The sequence below is a fragment of the Pezoporus occidentalis genome, unplaced genomic scaffold (genome assembly GCF_034315485.1).
Source record: "Pezoporus occidentalis ecotype Australia unplaced genomic scaffold, CSIRO_AGI_Poc_V1 ctg155, whole genome shotgun sequence".
NCBI classification, from domain to species: Eukaryota; Metazoa; Chordata; class Aves; order Psittaciformes; family Psittacidae; genus Pezoporus; species Pezoporus occidentalis.
In genome coordinates, this window is record NW_026913372.1 from 356059 (window position 1) to 368504 (window position 12446).

General features: G+C 44.6%; 1 protein-coding gene across 6 annotated transcripts in view; it reads left to right on the forward strand.

Moving 5' to 3' along the window:
- Nucleotides 1–11808, forward strand: part of MICU1 (mitochondrial calcium uptake 1) — a 107101-nt gene extending 95293 nt beyond the window's left edge. For all 6 annotated transcript variants that reach the window (XM_062611582.1, XM_062611578.1, XM_062611583.1 and 3 more), the window contains 3 exons: nt 2193–2301; nt 9388–9477; nt 11259–11808. In XM_062611582.1, coding sequence (XP_062467566.1) covers nt 2193–2301; nt 9388–9477; nt 11259–11419 — 360 coding nt within the window. In that variant the 3' untranslated portion in view covers nt 11420–11808. The remainder of the gene's footprint in view (nt 1–2192; nt 2302–9387; nt 9478–11258) is intronic.
- The last annotated feature ends 638 nt before the right edge of the window (nt 11809–12446 follow it).

Genomic DNA, 12446 nt, shown 5'->3' on the forward strand with positions numbered 1-12446 from the left:
GAAACAGGACTGGCATGACAACACTTATGTTAACCCCTTTTCAGGCTTTCTGGGTAAGTTATTCAGGGATGCACTTGCAAAGTTTTTTTTTGTAAATGAATGGAGTATTAAACCAGTTTCCAGCTTGAAACTGCAGAAGCTCAATGCTGGCATTCTTTCTTCCTCTGTGTTGGTAACCCAGACATCTGCAGAGCAGATCGGCCGGCTTTGGTCAGGGTCTGGTTTACTCCCATCACATAAAAAAGGAGCAGGGCCCAGGCTATCCACTGCTCCCCCTTTGGCTCCCTGGCCTCAGTGAGACATTAAAGCCACCCAGCCACTTTATTTATCCTGCAATACTTTCCAGTCATTGAACACCTTCTAGGTCACAGGTTTATTATGCAAACGTGTTTTGCAGGAAGAATTTTTCCCCAAATCCCTTATTTTCACGCTTCACTACCCTACTTTTATAGCAGCATAGTATAATTACCTGCACAGTTTACTAACCTGCTGTAACTCTCCTCTACACTGAAAGCAGTAGGGGCTTTGATTTGCTATTACTTGCCAAAAGAAAAGAGGAAATGAAATAGAATAATTTTGATAGTGTGATGCTGGGAGGGAAGCACCAGTAATTATACCAAATCTACCCAGTGAGCTTTACACTGGAAATATAGTTTACCTTGTGAGTGCTTTCTAATGAAGTCTGCCAGACATCATCTTCATTGTCTGATGCAACTACCTTTTCTGCACAAGGCAACCCTGACAGCCTCCAAAATGTTAAAGCTCTGGGTTTAATCTAACCTGTAGCCACTTTCTGACATCATTATTCTACACACCTGCTTCTGGGAATGGATAACCTGCTTTTATTTTTCTTGAGGGAAAATCCCATCTTACCCTGGATGTGTGAACTCCTCTGCATATTCAGCGGAGCTGCCACACTCTACTTTGTTTAAAATTGCTAACAGTTCTCACCTTCAAATTAGACACACAGCTGCTTTTCTGCTAGGAAAAAGGACTGGAGATGTCTAATATTTACAGGCAAGCTATTTGGTTTATGTCTCCCTAACTGCTAGAAAACCAACTTGACTTTTCAGAAACTAGTGATTCAGGTTGTCTTCCACACATGATTTGGGAGTGGTGTAGCATATTTTTCTGTTGAGGTGGCAGAGGGTGGCAGTGAGATGTAATTCTCCCTGGCTGAAACCTGGGTTCCCAGGTGAAAAGCCCTAATTTTTACAGAGGTGTTTGAGCTAAGATGCATGTTGCAAGCAGATACGTGTTTCTGGAGTTTGCCTGCTTATGTATCCTTTGTATTACTTAAATGATTAAAGGATTCAGGCTTATGAATCAACAGCTAGATCTGCAAATGCCTTGAAAGGAGTGGTCATCCAGATCCCATAATCACTATCCTAGTATCCTCCAGATATGCAATTTCTTGTGATTCCAAATTAACACTAGCTTCTATTATATAATGGAAACATCTTTTAATCTTTCAGTGGAGACATGAATAACTTACAAAGAGTTGAGCAGTGCTGACAAACACATCGATGGGGAACAGATAAACTTTCATACTCAGACTTCTGAGTAAGGTAATTTTTCCTCTATCGACTTGTCAGTGCACGCCTGAGGCTGTCTCTGTCTCTGGTTTTATTTTCTTTTTGGTAGCTGGAAAGGAGTTAAAGCTGCTGCTAGCCTCAACTATAATATTCATCAATAAAATACTAATTCTCATAATACTGATGGCATTTTTGCTACAGAGATTCAGTGTCTCTGTCCACATGAAATCCCAGATTTGTAGGATACCCCCATACATCATTGGTTTAGATTTTTCAGCCGGTGAAAGGACCTTGAGTTTATGTATGTAAGTATGTAAACCTTCCCTGTCAGATCTGTTGTCCATGTGTGCATTTTGCTGTCTCATCCTTTTTGGTCTGGATCCATAAATCCAGGGCTGACAAAGCCTGCTGTTGCATTTGTTGGTGTGCATGCTGTGCAATGTACATCAGTGCTGCATTGCCACATAGTTACAGTGAAGATAGAGACAAGCTGCAAATTTTCTGTAGTTCTGCTTACTTGAGTGCACACTTGAGTGTGCAGATGAATTCCCCTTGGGCTACAGCTTTGGGCAGATGAATCATTTTGTCATTTGTAATCCAGGTAATGTCACTTTCTCCTTTTCCTGTCACTGTAAGACCATCTTTTCTCTCTCCCAGGGGCTGACATTTGAGGAGGTGGAGAACTTCTTCACTTTTCTGAAGAACATAAATGACGTGGACACAGCTTTGAGCTTCTACCACATGGCTGGAGCTTCGCTTGATAAAGGTATTAAAACTTGAGATGGACAGGCACTGAAAGCTTGAGGGAGTGCAATTCATGCAGTGTCTTTAGAGTTGGGAAGGTGTCAAATGAGCCCAACTGACACGTTAAAAATGTACCGAAATCGCAGTTCCTCCCTGTAATGAGAGGTTTAACTCGCTGCATCCATGGATAAAGAGGGGTGTTAGGCTTTATGCTTCCCTAGTTTTAGATATAGAGGGGGGAAAAAAAGGCTGAAATGTGTAGCCTGAATAGTGTAATACTTCAGCAGGACTATTCAGGCCTGATACATGCAGAGGCAAGATGACCTAGTGAGTGTATCACAGGCTCTGGTACCAGATCCCAGGCACACCACTGTTTCTTCTTCATCGCCATTTCTGAAGTGACCTATTTTTCTCCTTTTACAGAGTATTTAAAATATTGCTAGCAAAGGCAAGCAGTATTATAAGAAGTATTCTTGCAAATTGTGTCTTCTGTAGAGTTCTCTGCGGTGGGTGTATTAGAGGCACTAACCATCTGCGGAGATGATGGCAAGAGCAAGGCACAACCCTTGTTCTGTTTCAGCTTTGCTTAAAAATAGGCGGCTTTGCCTAGAAGTAAGAGCTGTATGGCCAGCTACTGCATTTCTGATCTGAAATGCAAGTGATGGCAACCACCTTTGGATGTCTCAGCATTATGGAGGGAAGCAGGGGAAGCATTAAAACGCCATAGAGGTCCCAAACTAAGCACTGAAGTCTACTCAGAGCAGGCTCAGATAACCCACAGTCCAGAGGCTGCATGTGGCCAGAGGAGCTGGCTGAATAAACCTCAGAGCTGGTGTTTCCAGGGGACCTTGGTAATACCGTGGTTTATTGATCAGACCAGTACATATCCTTCTTCATCTCATCATGTGTTTTCTGAGCTAACCCATATCAGGTTTGTTCTCAGATCCAACACACTGATTAAAAAAAAAACAAAAGAAATATTTAAACAAAAAATATCCCAGCTCTCTGCTGCCAGGATCTGTCGCAAGTGCTTTCTTTTGTTTTCTTCTTTTAAGAGATGCTTTTTTTAAGCGCTGAGACTGGGAGTATAAAAAAAAAAAAAAGATGGCAAACTCGTTAGAAGTTTTTTAGGCTAAGTGGAAACCCTTGTCTAGTGGAAAGTTAAAACTGATTTATTTGGGCAGCTGCAAAACTGGAAGTAAGCTATTCTTCCAGCTGCTGCTGTTGTGGGAATATTAAGACATTAATAGGTTTTGGGGCAGTGGAATTACAAATGGAGTCAAATGTGAACAGACCTTCTTACTTTTGACTTTTTATGGGGGAAATCATCTGTACTCTTTTAGTTCACCATTATCTTAAGACAAAGTTAAAAGAAGCCAGTAGGATTTTCTTTCATTTAAAAGCAAAATATGAAGTACAGATGTGCTCCTTTCTGCAGTGTCCCACAAGGAGGTAATAGCCCAGCAAATCCAATTTACTTAGTATCAACAGTAAATTAGCAGTTGCCCAATTGTGGAATATGTTTGCGTGGAGTATTTAGGTCCACATGCAGTTGGTAAATCAGTGTGATTTGCTGTTTAATTATGTGCAATTAATGAGCTTCTGCTGGAGCCACAGCCATTGAGCTGGGAGGATTTGGCTGGAGTGAGTAAACCATGGGGAGGGTTGGTGGTGTGCAGGGCATGGCTTCAAGCCACTTATGGGCTTGGCTCTCCCCAGACCCCTGTCCCTGCCTGCAGGGTCCCAGCTTTGAAGAGAGATTTTTTTTCAGGCTCATGCAGGAGAAAAGGGTTATTCTATAAATCACCTCCTTGCATGTGTCTGGTAGCTGACATAAATCACCCTCGCATCCTTCTGTCCTGCTCAACCCAGAGATGATCTGAGCAGGAGATATGAAGAGAGAGTTTTGCTGTGGTCTGAATGAAGGTGCAAAGCAAGCTGCAGTAGTACACCTCAGTGATCCCTTTGAAGTAGGCATCTCTCATGCCTAAATTGTCTGTGCATTACCCATTTCCATATGTGTGCACTCTGAGTCTGGATATTGCACACACAAATCAAATAAGCAATAATTGGAGTGTGCTCTTACAAAAATCAAGCTTTCATAAAGTTGCTTATTAAAAACCAAGAAATGTAAAAATTACTTATCATATAGGGAGGAGGAAGTGTATTAAATGAATTGTTGCTAACCTAATGCACCAAACATTAGGTTTTTAGAAACATAATCAGGTTAGCACCAAATACTTTTAGAAGGGCCATTTAAAATTTAAGAGTTAAAAAAAAAGGATAGCATCAGACATTGCACCATAGATTTGCAGTGTTCCGGGCCTGGGGCAGAGTGGCTGGAAAGCTGCTTAGCAGAAAAGGGACCGGGGGTGTTGACTGACAGCCACTGAGCATGAGCCAGCTTGTGCCCAGGCAGCCAAGAAGGCCAACAGCATCCTGCCCTGTATCTGCAATAGTGTGGCCAGCAGGACCAGGGCAGTGATCATCCCCTTCTGCTCAGCACTGGTGAGGCTGTGCCTTGAATACTGTGTTCAGTTCTGGGCTCCTCACTACGAGGAAGACATTGAGGTGCTGGAGCAGGTCCATAGAAGGGCAACAAAGATGGTGGTGAAGGGTCTGGAGCACAAGTCTTATTGAGAGAGGCTGAGGGAACTGGGGTTGTTTAGTCTGGAGAAGAGAAGGATAGGGGGACCTTATCGTTGCCTGCAACAACTACCTGAAAGGAGGTTGAAGTGAGGTGGGAGTCAGTCTCTTTTCCCAAGTAACAAGGGATAGAACAAAAGATAATGGCCTCAAGCTGCACCAGGGGAGGTTTAGGCTGGATATTAGGGAAGATTTCTTCACAGAGAGGGTAGTCGGGCATTGGAACAGGCTTCCCAGGGCAGCGTTGAAAAACCGTGTAGATGAGGCCCTCAGTGACATGGTTTAGTGGTGATCTTGGCAGTCCTGGGGTAATAGTGGGATTTGATGATCTTAAAGGTCTTCTCCAACCGAGCTGATTCAGTGAAACAGCCATAGGTTGACAACCTGGTTTTTGTGTTGAATTAAAGCAGCAGCTTCTTCTAAAAAGGGTCATAAAGCTGTATTTTAATGACCCATCGAATAACACAGAGATTATTTGTCAGTCAGTCTTTCATTTTACCAGAAACACAATAGATGAGATTCTCTTAAATCAGAAGCATTACTTGGAAAACTTTCCCAGCATGGGCTTACAGCTGGCAGCAGGACAGGAGCTGAATTTGTCATTCCGCTTTTGAGGCAAGGGTGTGAATTGCACTTTTTTTTTGGCACCATCTGCAGCCAGACTTTCCAAGCAGCCATTCTGCTGGCACTGGCAGAGAGCCATAATACAACTCCTTTGTGTTTTAGGATAAGGCACAGATGTGTTCTGCTAGAGGTGGGCCAAAGCAAGGGGAGATGGCTGAGCCCACTGCTCGCTCCAGTGGCAAGGCTGGCTTGGTGTTGGGCTGGAGCCCAGGACAGGTTAATGGAAGATCATTTTATTTGAAGTATGGAGTTTGAAAAAGCTGCAGACTTGACAGGGAATTTGAAGGGAGGTAGATGTGAGTTTTGAGTGCAGCAGGTATTTGTCATTGAATTGTTGCTTACTTTAATCTGCCTTCAAGGCTGGATGAAAGAAGTCAGTGCCCCATGGAGGCGCAGCTCATATTGCTCCTCTGGAGTAATGGCACGTGGTCAATGCTGGTTGTTTGAGTGGGGAGGACTTCTGTAGAGTAGGTGAATTTGGCAGGGATCTCTTGAGGCCTTCTAGTTGAACAGGGTCACCTACAGCAGCTTGCCCAGGGCCCCCTACAGTCAGGTTTCGGATCTCTCCAAGGATGAAAATATTACAGCCTCTCATGGTTAGTAAAAAAGCCTGGATGAGTATTTAAGGTAATTTGTGAAGAGCTGAGTAATGAAATCTAGTGTCCTGCAGAGGTAAGACAATGTCATGGGTTGCCACCTTTGCTGCCCTCAGACCAATGCACTGATGCATATGTGTGCATCCTGATGGAAAGGGACCACGGAAGTGCTCAGCACCACGTCCTTAGGCAAGAGTGCTCCAGAACTCATCTGCCCCTTTGGTTTTAGTACATGCACAATTGCAGTGCAGTGTTTGCTGAGCACTGATGCAATGAGTTGTTGTGTTGCTGTTACAGCAGAGGATGTCTGTCCACAAGGATGTAAGAAATCGGCTCACTAATCCCAAGGACAGGCTCTCCATAAATCCCCAGCCCCTGGAAAATGCTGAGTACCTCTCAGTTTAGAAACCACTTTGTGTTGGAATCTCCTTTTTTTACTTATATATGACTGTGAATATCACATAAGCAGTGGATTTGTGCCTTTGGTCTGGTAGCTCTGCTTTTGTCCCCAGAAGCATGATCTCCATGACTTTCCATGATGCTCCTTTTCATGTCAAAGGAGTTTCTACTCAGCTGCAGGGCTGCAGCCTTGCATTTTGAGAAGAAAAAGAAAAACATGCTGTGCCACAGGATTGCATAGGGTTTATACATCTCTCTTCTGAAAGGACATTTCAGTACATACACATGCAAATGATTTGAAAAGGTTAAATAGAGTTTTACTAGCTCTATTGTTAATGATGGCATCCAACTTTTCCAGCTGGGATGCTTAAAATGAAACGTGCCTATCAATGTGAGACCCTAAATAGCCTGATTTCTGGAAACCCAAAACACACATCCTGCCTCTGCAGTGTGGGACCACCCAAGGGAGGGAGCCCTCCTCGCATCACCCTGGGTGCCATTCTGGAAATGGCAGCAACCCAGCTGCCCATTATTTTGGCCAAATGTGTGATTAATCTCAAAACAGAGGAAAAAAACATGAAGTTTGTCACCTGGCAAGGCTCTCCCTCATTGAAAAACGGTGTTTGTAAGCACTTAGTGAGTCATTGCTTGCTCTGTGGTTCTGGGAATTGGAGTGGAAAAAAAAGATAACACACTAAAAATGCATAAAATAACTCAGATTGCTTATTAAAGGAACCAGTGGGAGACACCAACACTTGCAATTTCAGTGGTGAACTGTTAAAGCCCTTTTTGGAGGGCTGCTGCCATCTAATGCACCTACTTGCTTGTGCTGTGGTTCAGTCATGTTGCATCTTGGCGGCAAATCTGTGTGTCTTCAAAAACAGAGGGATGCATGGATGTGATGGCTTGTCCCTGTGCTTAAAACATTGATTCACCCTTTTCCTTTACTATCCAGCTGTGCCACAGGTGTAGCACCGTACATTCTGCAGCCTGGCTGGTGCAGGTGGGTTGGGAGAGACACGCAGTCTCACCTCAGCTTGGTTGGCAAGGTTTGGGCATAAGGCTGGGGAACAAAATTAATTCAAGTCGTCTTTAATGATTCCATTGCCTCTGCCCTCCTCAAAGCAAGCTCTGGCTGCCAGTAGGACATGCACAGAAGCAGCAGCTGTATCCTGACTTACAGTGACAGAACTGAAATACAGAATAATAACTGCAGATCAGTGCTACATCTATCATGTAGGAAAGGACTTTAACTCAAAAAGAACAATTACAGGAAACAGCGGGTGCCTACTTGAGATTATTTATATTTTAATCCACCTCTTGTTTAATTTCAGTTTTCTCCTGCACTAGGGATTTTATAGGGAGAAAGGACCTGATGGTGGCTGTGGGTTCTTCGTGGAAAACCCCAAAACTCACTTAGGGAAGCAGAAATGGGATGGAAGAAACCAATAATCTGAACATTCATTGAAAGAAAAAAAAGGCAAAAAAAAAGCCAAAAACCCCAACCACACAAACCCCACACTATTAGAAACATTTTATGCAGGTTCTATTTAATCCTGTTATGGTGCAGATCAGGTGCTTATTCTTGACTTTCTGACACATAACTCTTCAAAATTTCTGAAGGGCAGAGTACATGAACCCAGAAGGATGCTGTGGGTGAAAGCAGATGCTTTATTTGGTCTCAGTCTGATTTTGTGTCATGCCACTTCACTCTTTTGCCTTGCTGAATGAAGGGGAGCTCTGCAGCTAAACATTCATCCTAATTCCTGTGGGCTTGCTGCTGCAGTGCAAAGCTTCTGTGGATAGGGTTTCCTTGGGTCAGAATTCATAGGGAAACAATTTAACTTAAAATACATTCACATCCATGCAAAGCCCTTCCATTTTATTGGGTCATGCAAAGCCCTTTCGTTTTATCAGGTGTCTGGAATGGAGCAGACTGTTCTGTTTCAAGCCTGACAAAAATGACAGCTGAGCTACTCTTACCTCCCCTCCTTCCTTCAATTAGCAGCCATCAGAAACAAACTAGAGGGCAGCCAGACACGCACAAATACCTGTAAGGAAACAGCTAAAACAGCCCAGTGAGTTTGAGGTTTTTTCTTTATTTATGCAGCAAAACCTACTGCATAACCCTGCCAGACTGATAGCTCCATGGCTTGCTCTTTTCTAGAGGTGTGAATAAAACTACTGCTCGCCTCTTTGCTGATGAGCTCAGCTGCCAGTCTGGGGTGGGGGAAGTGAAATAACTCGTTACAACTCTTTATTTTATTGCAAGGTTGACTGTGTCTGCTTGTTGCAGAGCCTGTCACATGAGCCCACAGTCACAGGGAGACCATGGATGGGTTCATTCTGCAGTTATTGGCCCTGAGTTGCTTAACAGGAAGACTGGTTGTTATTACTCCCAACCTGTTGGAATACTTGGTTCATAGACTATCATCTTTGTAGTTCAGTAGGAAGGAGCCGCCTTGTTGATCAAGCCCATCTGGAGAGGTTTTCCACGTGGTGTTTGACAGGGTGCAAACTCCAATTTTATAACTTAATTTGGGGGGAAAATGTTTCATCTCTGTTTTTAATGTTTATGTTCAACACAGGTATCAGCACATTGGTGCTTACCAGTAGCATAACACCCCATGCAGTGTAGCATTATGAAGGCAAAGGCTTTGAGGAGCGTGATTTTGAGGCATGTATTAAATGGGGACGAAGCTTATTTCAAGCCTCTTTGAACACGACACGCTTTTGTAAAGGCAGTTTTCTGTGGAGGAAAAAGAGTCTTCTGCTCCTCTGCCTGTGTTTGCTGCAGTTGGCAGATCACATCTCACTAACCTTGTGCCCTCCCTCCGTTGCAGTGACAATGCAGCAAGTGGCCAAGACAGTAGCCAAGGTGGAGCTCTCTGACCATGTGTGCGACGTGGTGTTTGCACTCTTTGACTGCGACGGTGAGTGACCTCAACCTTGCCCCATTCTCCTGCCCTTCTGGGATGATACCCAGCTTCCAAGATGTTGCTCTTAAAGCACTGGATGCGCAGGTTCCACCCCCACTCCCAAACTCTATTTTGTTTAACAAAATGAGCTATTGTGCTCCAGTGTTGGAAATGAGCCTGTCTGGTGTTTTGTTATCTCCAAAGTCCTGGACAAATATCAGCTTAATTAATGGCAGCTCTGTGCTTTGCTGGGAAGCTTGTTGCCTTGCTGGCCCACAGAGGATGTGAGCACTTTGGGGTAGCTTTGTTGCCACACTGAAGCAGTCTTGGGTTGAGAATTCATGAGAATTGTACTTCATAAGCATTAGTGAAGTCTTTGCCACCAGGGGATGGTGGCAGCGATTCAGACTTGGAAAGTACCAAAATTCTGCATTTGCCCAGAATTGTCAAGCCAAAACCAGAGACCTTGCTGGCATCCTGATTCTTCAGCAAGGTCATAGGGATCTGACAGCTCTGAGTGGCAGCAGTGATACATAAATAGACAGGTTTTTTGCATTCTGATATATAAATATTAGCATTTTAAAAGAATTTTTATTTTATTCTTTATTGTCCCTCTGGGTTTCAGCACCACCTGCTTCTTTGCACCTTTCTAAGGTTGCATCTCTTGTTTTATGCTCTCTGCTTCAGTGCTGAAGAAGTGAACCAAGGATTCTCATCTCATAAGAGAATCTGCTAAATATTCTGATAGCAAACCTTTGGGGGAAAAGACTGTGGTTGCCAAAGGAGTCCCTGAAAGGAAGGAATCAAGTGGAAAAGCAGGCACAAACCTCCTTTGTGTGTTTTCACTCTCTCAATGTTTAGAGACGTTACCATGCATGCATCAAAAACCTGCAGCACTGGAGGGAATTTTACTCACCTCTTGATATTTTGCTAGAATTCTGCTGCCCAGATTTGCATTCAGATGTAAGGCAGGAAAAAAGCTTTCAAATGAAGCAACTTGTTCATGAAACAAAATGATGTGATTCCCCGTATCAGCCAGAGAGGTTCTTTCTCTTTTGATCCGGGGAACTGATGACACTGGTGAGTTTGTTTCTGGAGGGCTGATGTCCCTTCTATCTCTTCTGTGCCCAAAGGTGGGTTGTTTTCCTTTGCTGCTCCCCAGAAGCTAAAATCAGTGCTGTCAGCTGTGCGCCATAGGCAGGGGAGCAGAACAGGCAACAGAATACATGTGGCATAGTGGCAGGAGCCATTGGCCCCTCAGCAGAGAGGCGTCAGGCTGTTGTTTGCACTGTGGTGCTGCTGTCCCCTCTGATCAGCCAGTGCCCTAAATAAAAATCCCAGAGGTTTTAATTTATTTGTGGTTAAGCAGCTACGGAATAAAAATTGCCCCAATTTACTATAATCTTATTTTTAGTATAAATTTAGTTGACATAGTTCTCAGTATCCTCAGTAAACTACTTCAATGAACCTCTCCTTCTACTCCGTTAAGAAAAATCTGCTGTTACCCTGTGCTCCTGTAATTTCCTAAACCACTTAAAGCAGAATGTTCCCTGTGGGTGCATGGGCATTTGCTTTTGCATCTTCAAGCCCCAGAACTCTGGGCCCTGCAAGACATTGCTGACCTGATGTGGGTCAGCAACCTGTGCTCAGCAGGGTATTTTGGGAGGTTGAAGCCAAACATGATTTCAGTTTCTGCAAGAAATGACACTTGTGGCTGCTGCCCTTTAAAGTTAGTGCATGCAGGGAGGAGGTTGGTGGTGGGGTTTAGTGTTTCTAATTTTTTTGTCTTCTTGCAGGGAATGGTGAGCTGAGCAACAAGGAATTTGTTGCCATAATGAAGCAGCGCCTTATGAGAGGCTTGGAGAAGCCCAAGGACATGGGCTTCACACGACTCATGCGGGCAATGTGGAAATGTGCCCAGGAGACAGCGTGGGACTTTGCTATGCCCAAGCACTAGTGGGGTCAGGCAGGAGTGTCCAGGTTCCCTGTCACAGCCCTGCCACCACTGCCTGCAGACACCTGTTGGATGGCACCAGGCTCTGGCAAGCCCAGACTGTTCCTAACAGGAGATTTTTATAAATCAAAGTTAGAAATGAAAGCCTGTTATATTTGCAGCTTCTGCTTGCCGCTGATGTGCCTCTCAGGAAAAAGAAAAGGACTTTTCTTTAGAGTCACCACCCCTGCTTTGTGATGAGCCTTGCCTGCACACCTGGGCATGGAGCAGTCTTGTGGGGCTACACCCAAATCACTTATTTAATGTTATTACAAAACGGCATGGGGTTTATTTTAATTTCTTAGGTCGCTCGTTAGTGGTGGGACCTAGGAGCAGAGGCTGGAGCAGCCAGCTGGTGCAGCCAGCTGGTGGAAGCCACCACAGGGTTTTGGTTGGCTGAGTGCTCTATGCTCTCCCAGGCTTTTGAGGAAGGGTGGACAGGACAGATGCATCCACAAGAGGGCTGCCTGAGCCAAGGTGCTGCCTCTGGTGGAAGAACAGTTAAAGACAGTGGACCAACTGGCTCGCCCACCCATCCTGCCTTGCATAACCAACCTGCTGCCAGCGAGATACCTTCTCCGAGGGGAATTGTTCTCTAACAGGAGTAGCCTGAAAGACGTTATTTGCCAAGTGTTGTCCTCTCTGTATCATGTAAAGATGTTGCTCATAACATGGCCTGTGGCTTGTCTCTTTTGACTGATTCATGTCTTCACTTCAGGATGCTGGCAAGTCACCAGAGATGGGGTGTTTGGAAGGAGGATTAAAAAACCATGACTTTCCAGCACTAGAAAGCCCAGAGCTGCTGTGTTCCATCTACTCTCGGGTAGCACGCTCTGTTCAGGTGCTGTCCTCTGGACTGTCACGTTACCCGGGCGGGTGCTTGGTGGCAGGCTTTGCTCATCCTGCCTGCAGTGATGGTTATTCTGCCCGTCCCGCCTGCTCCCCACAGCCCTCCGCGGAGCCGTCACCGTCTTGACACCATTCGGTACTC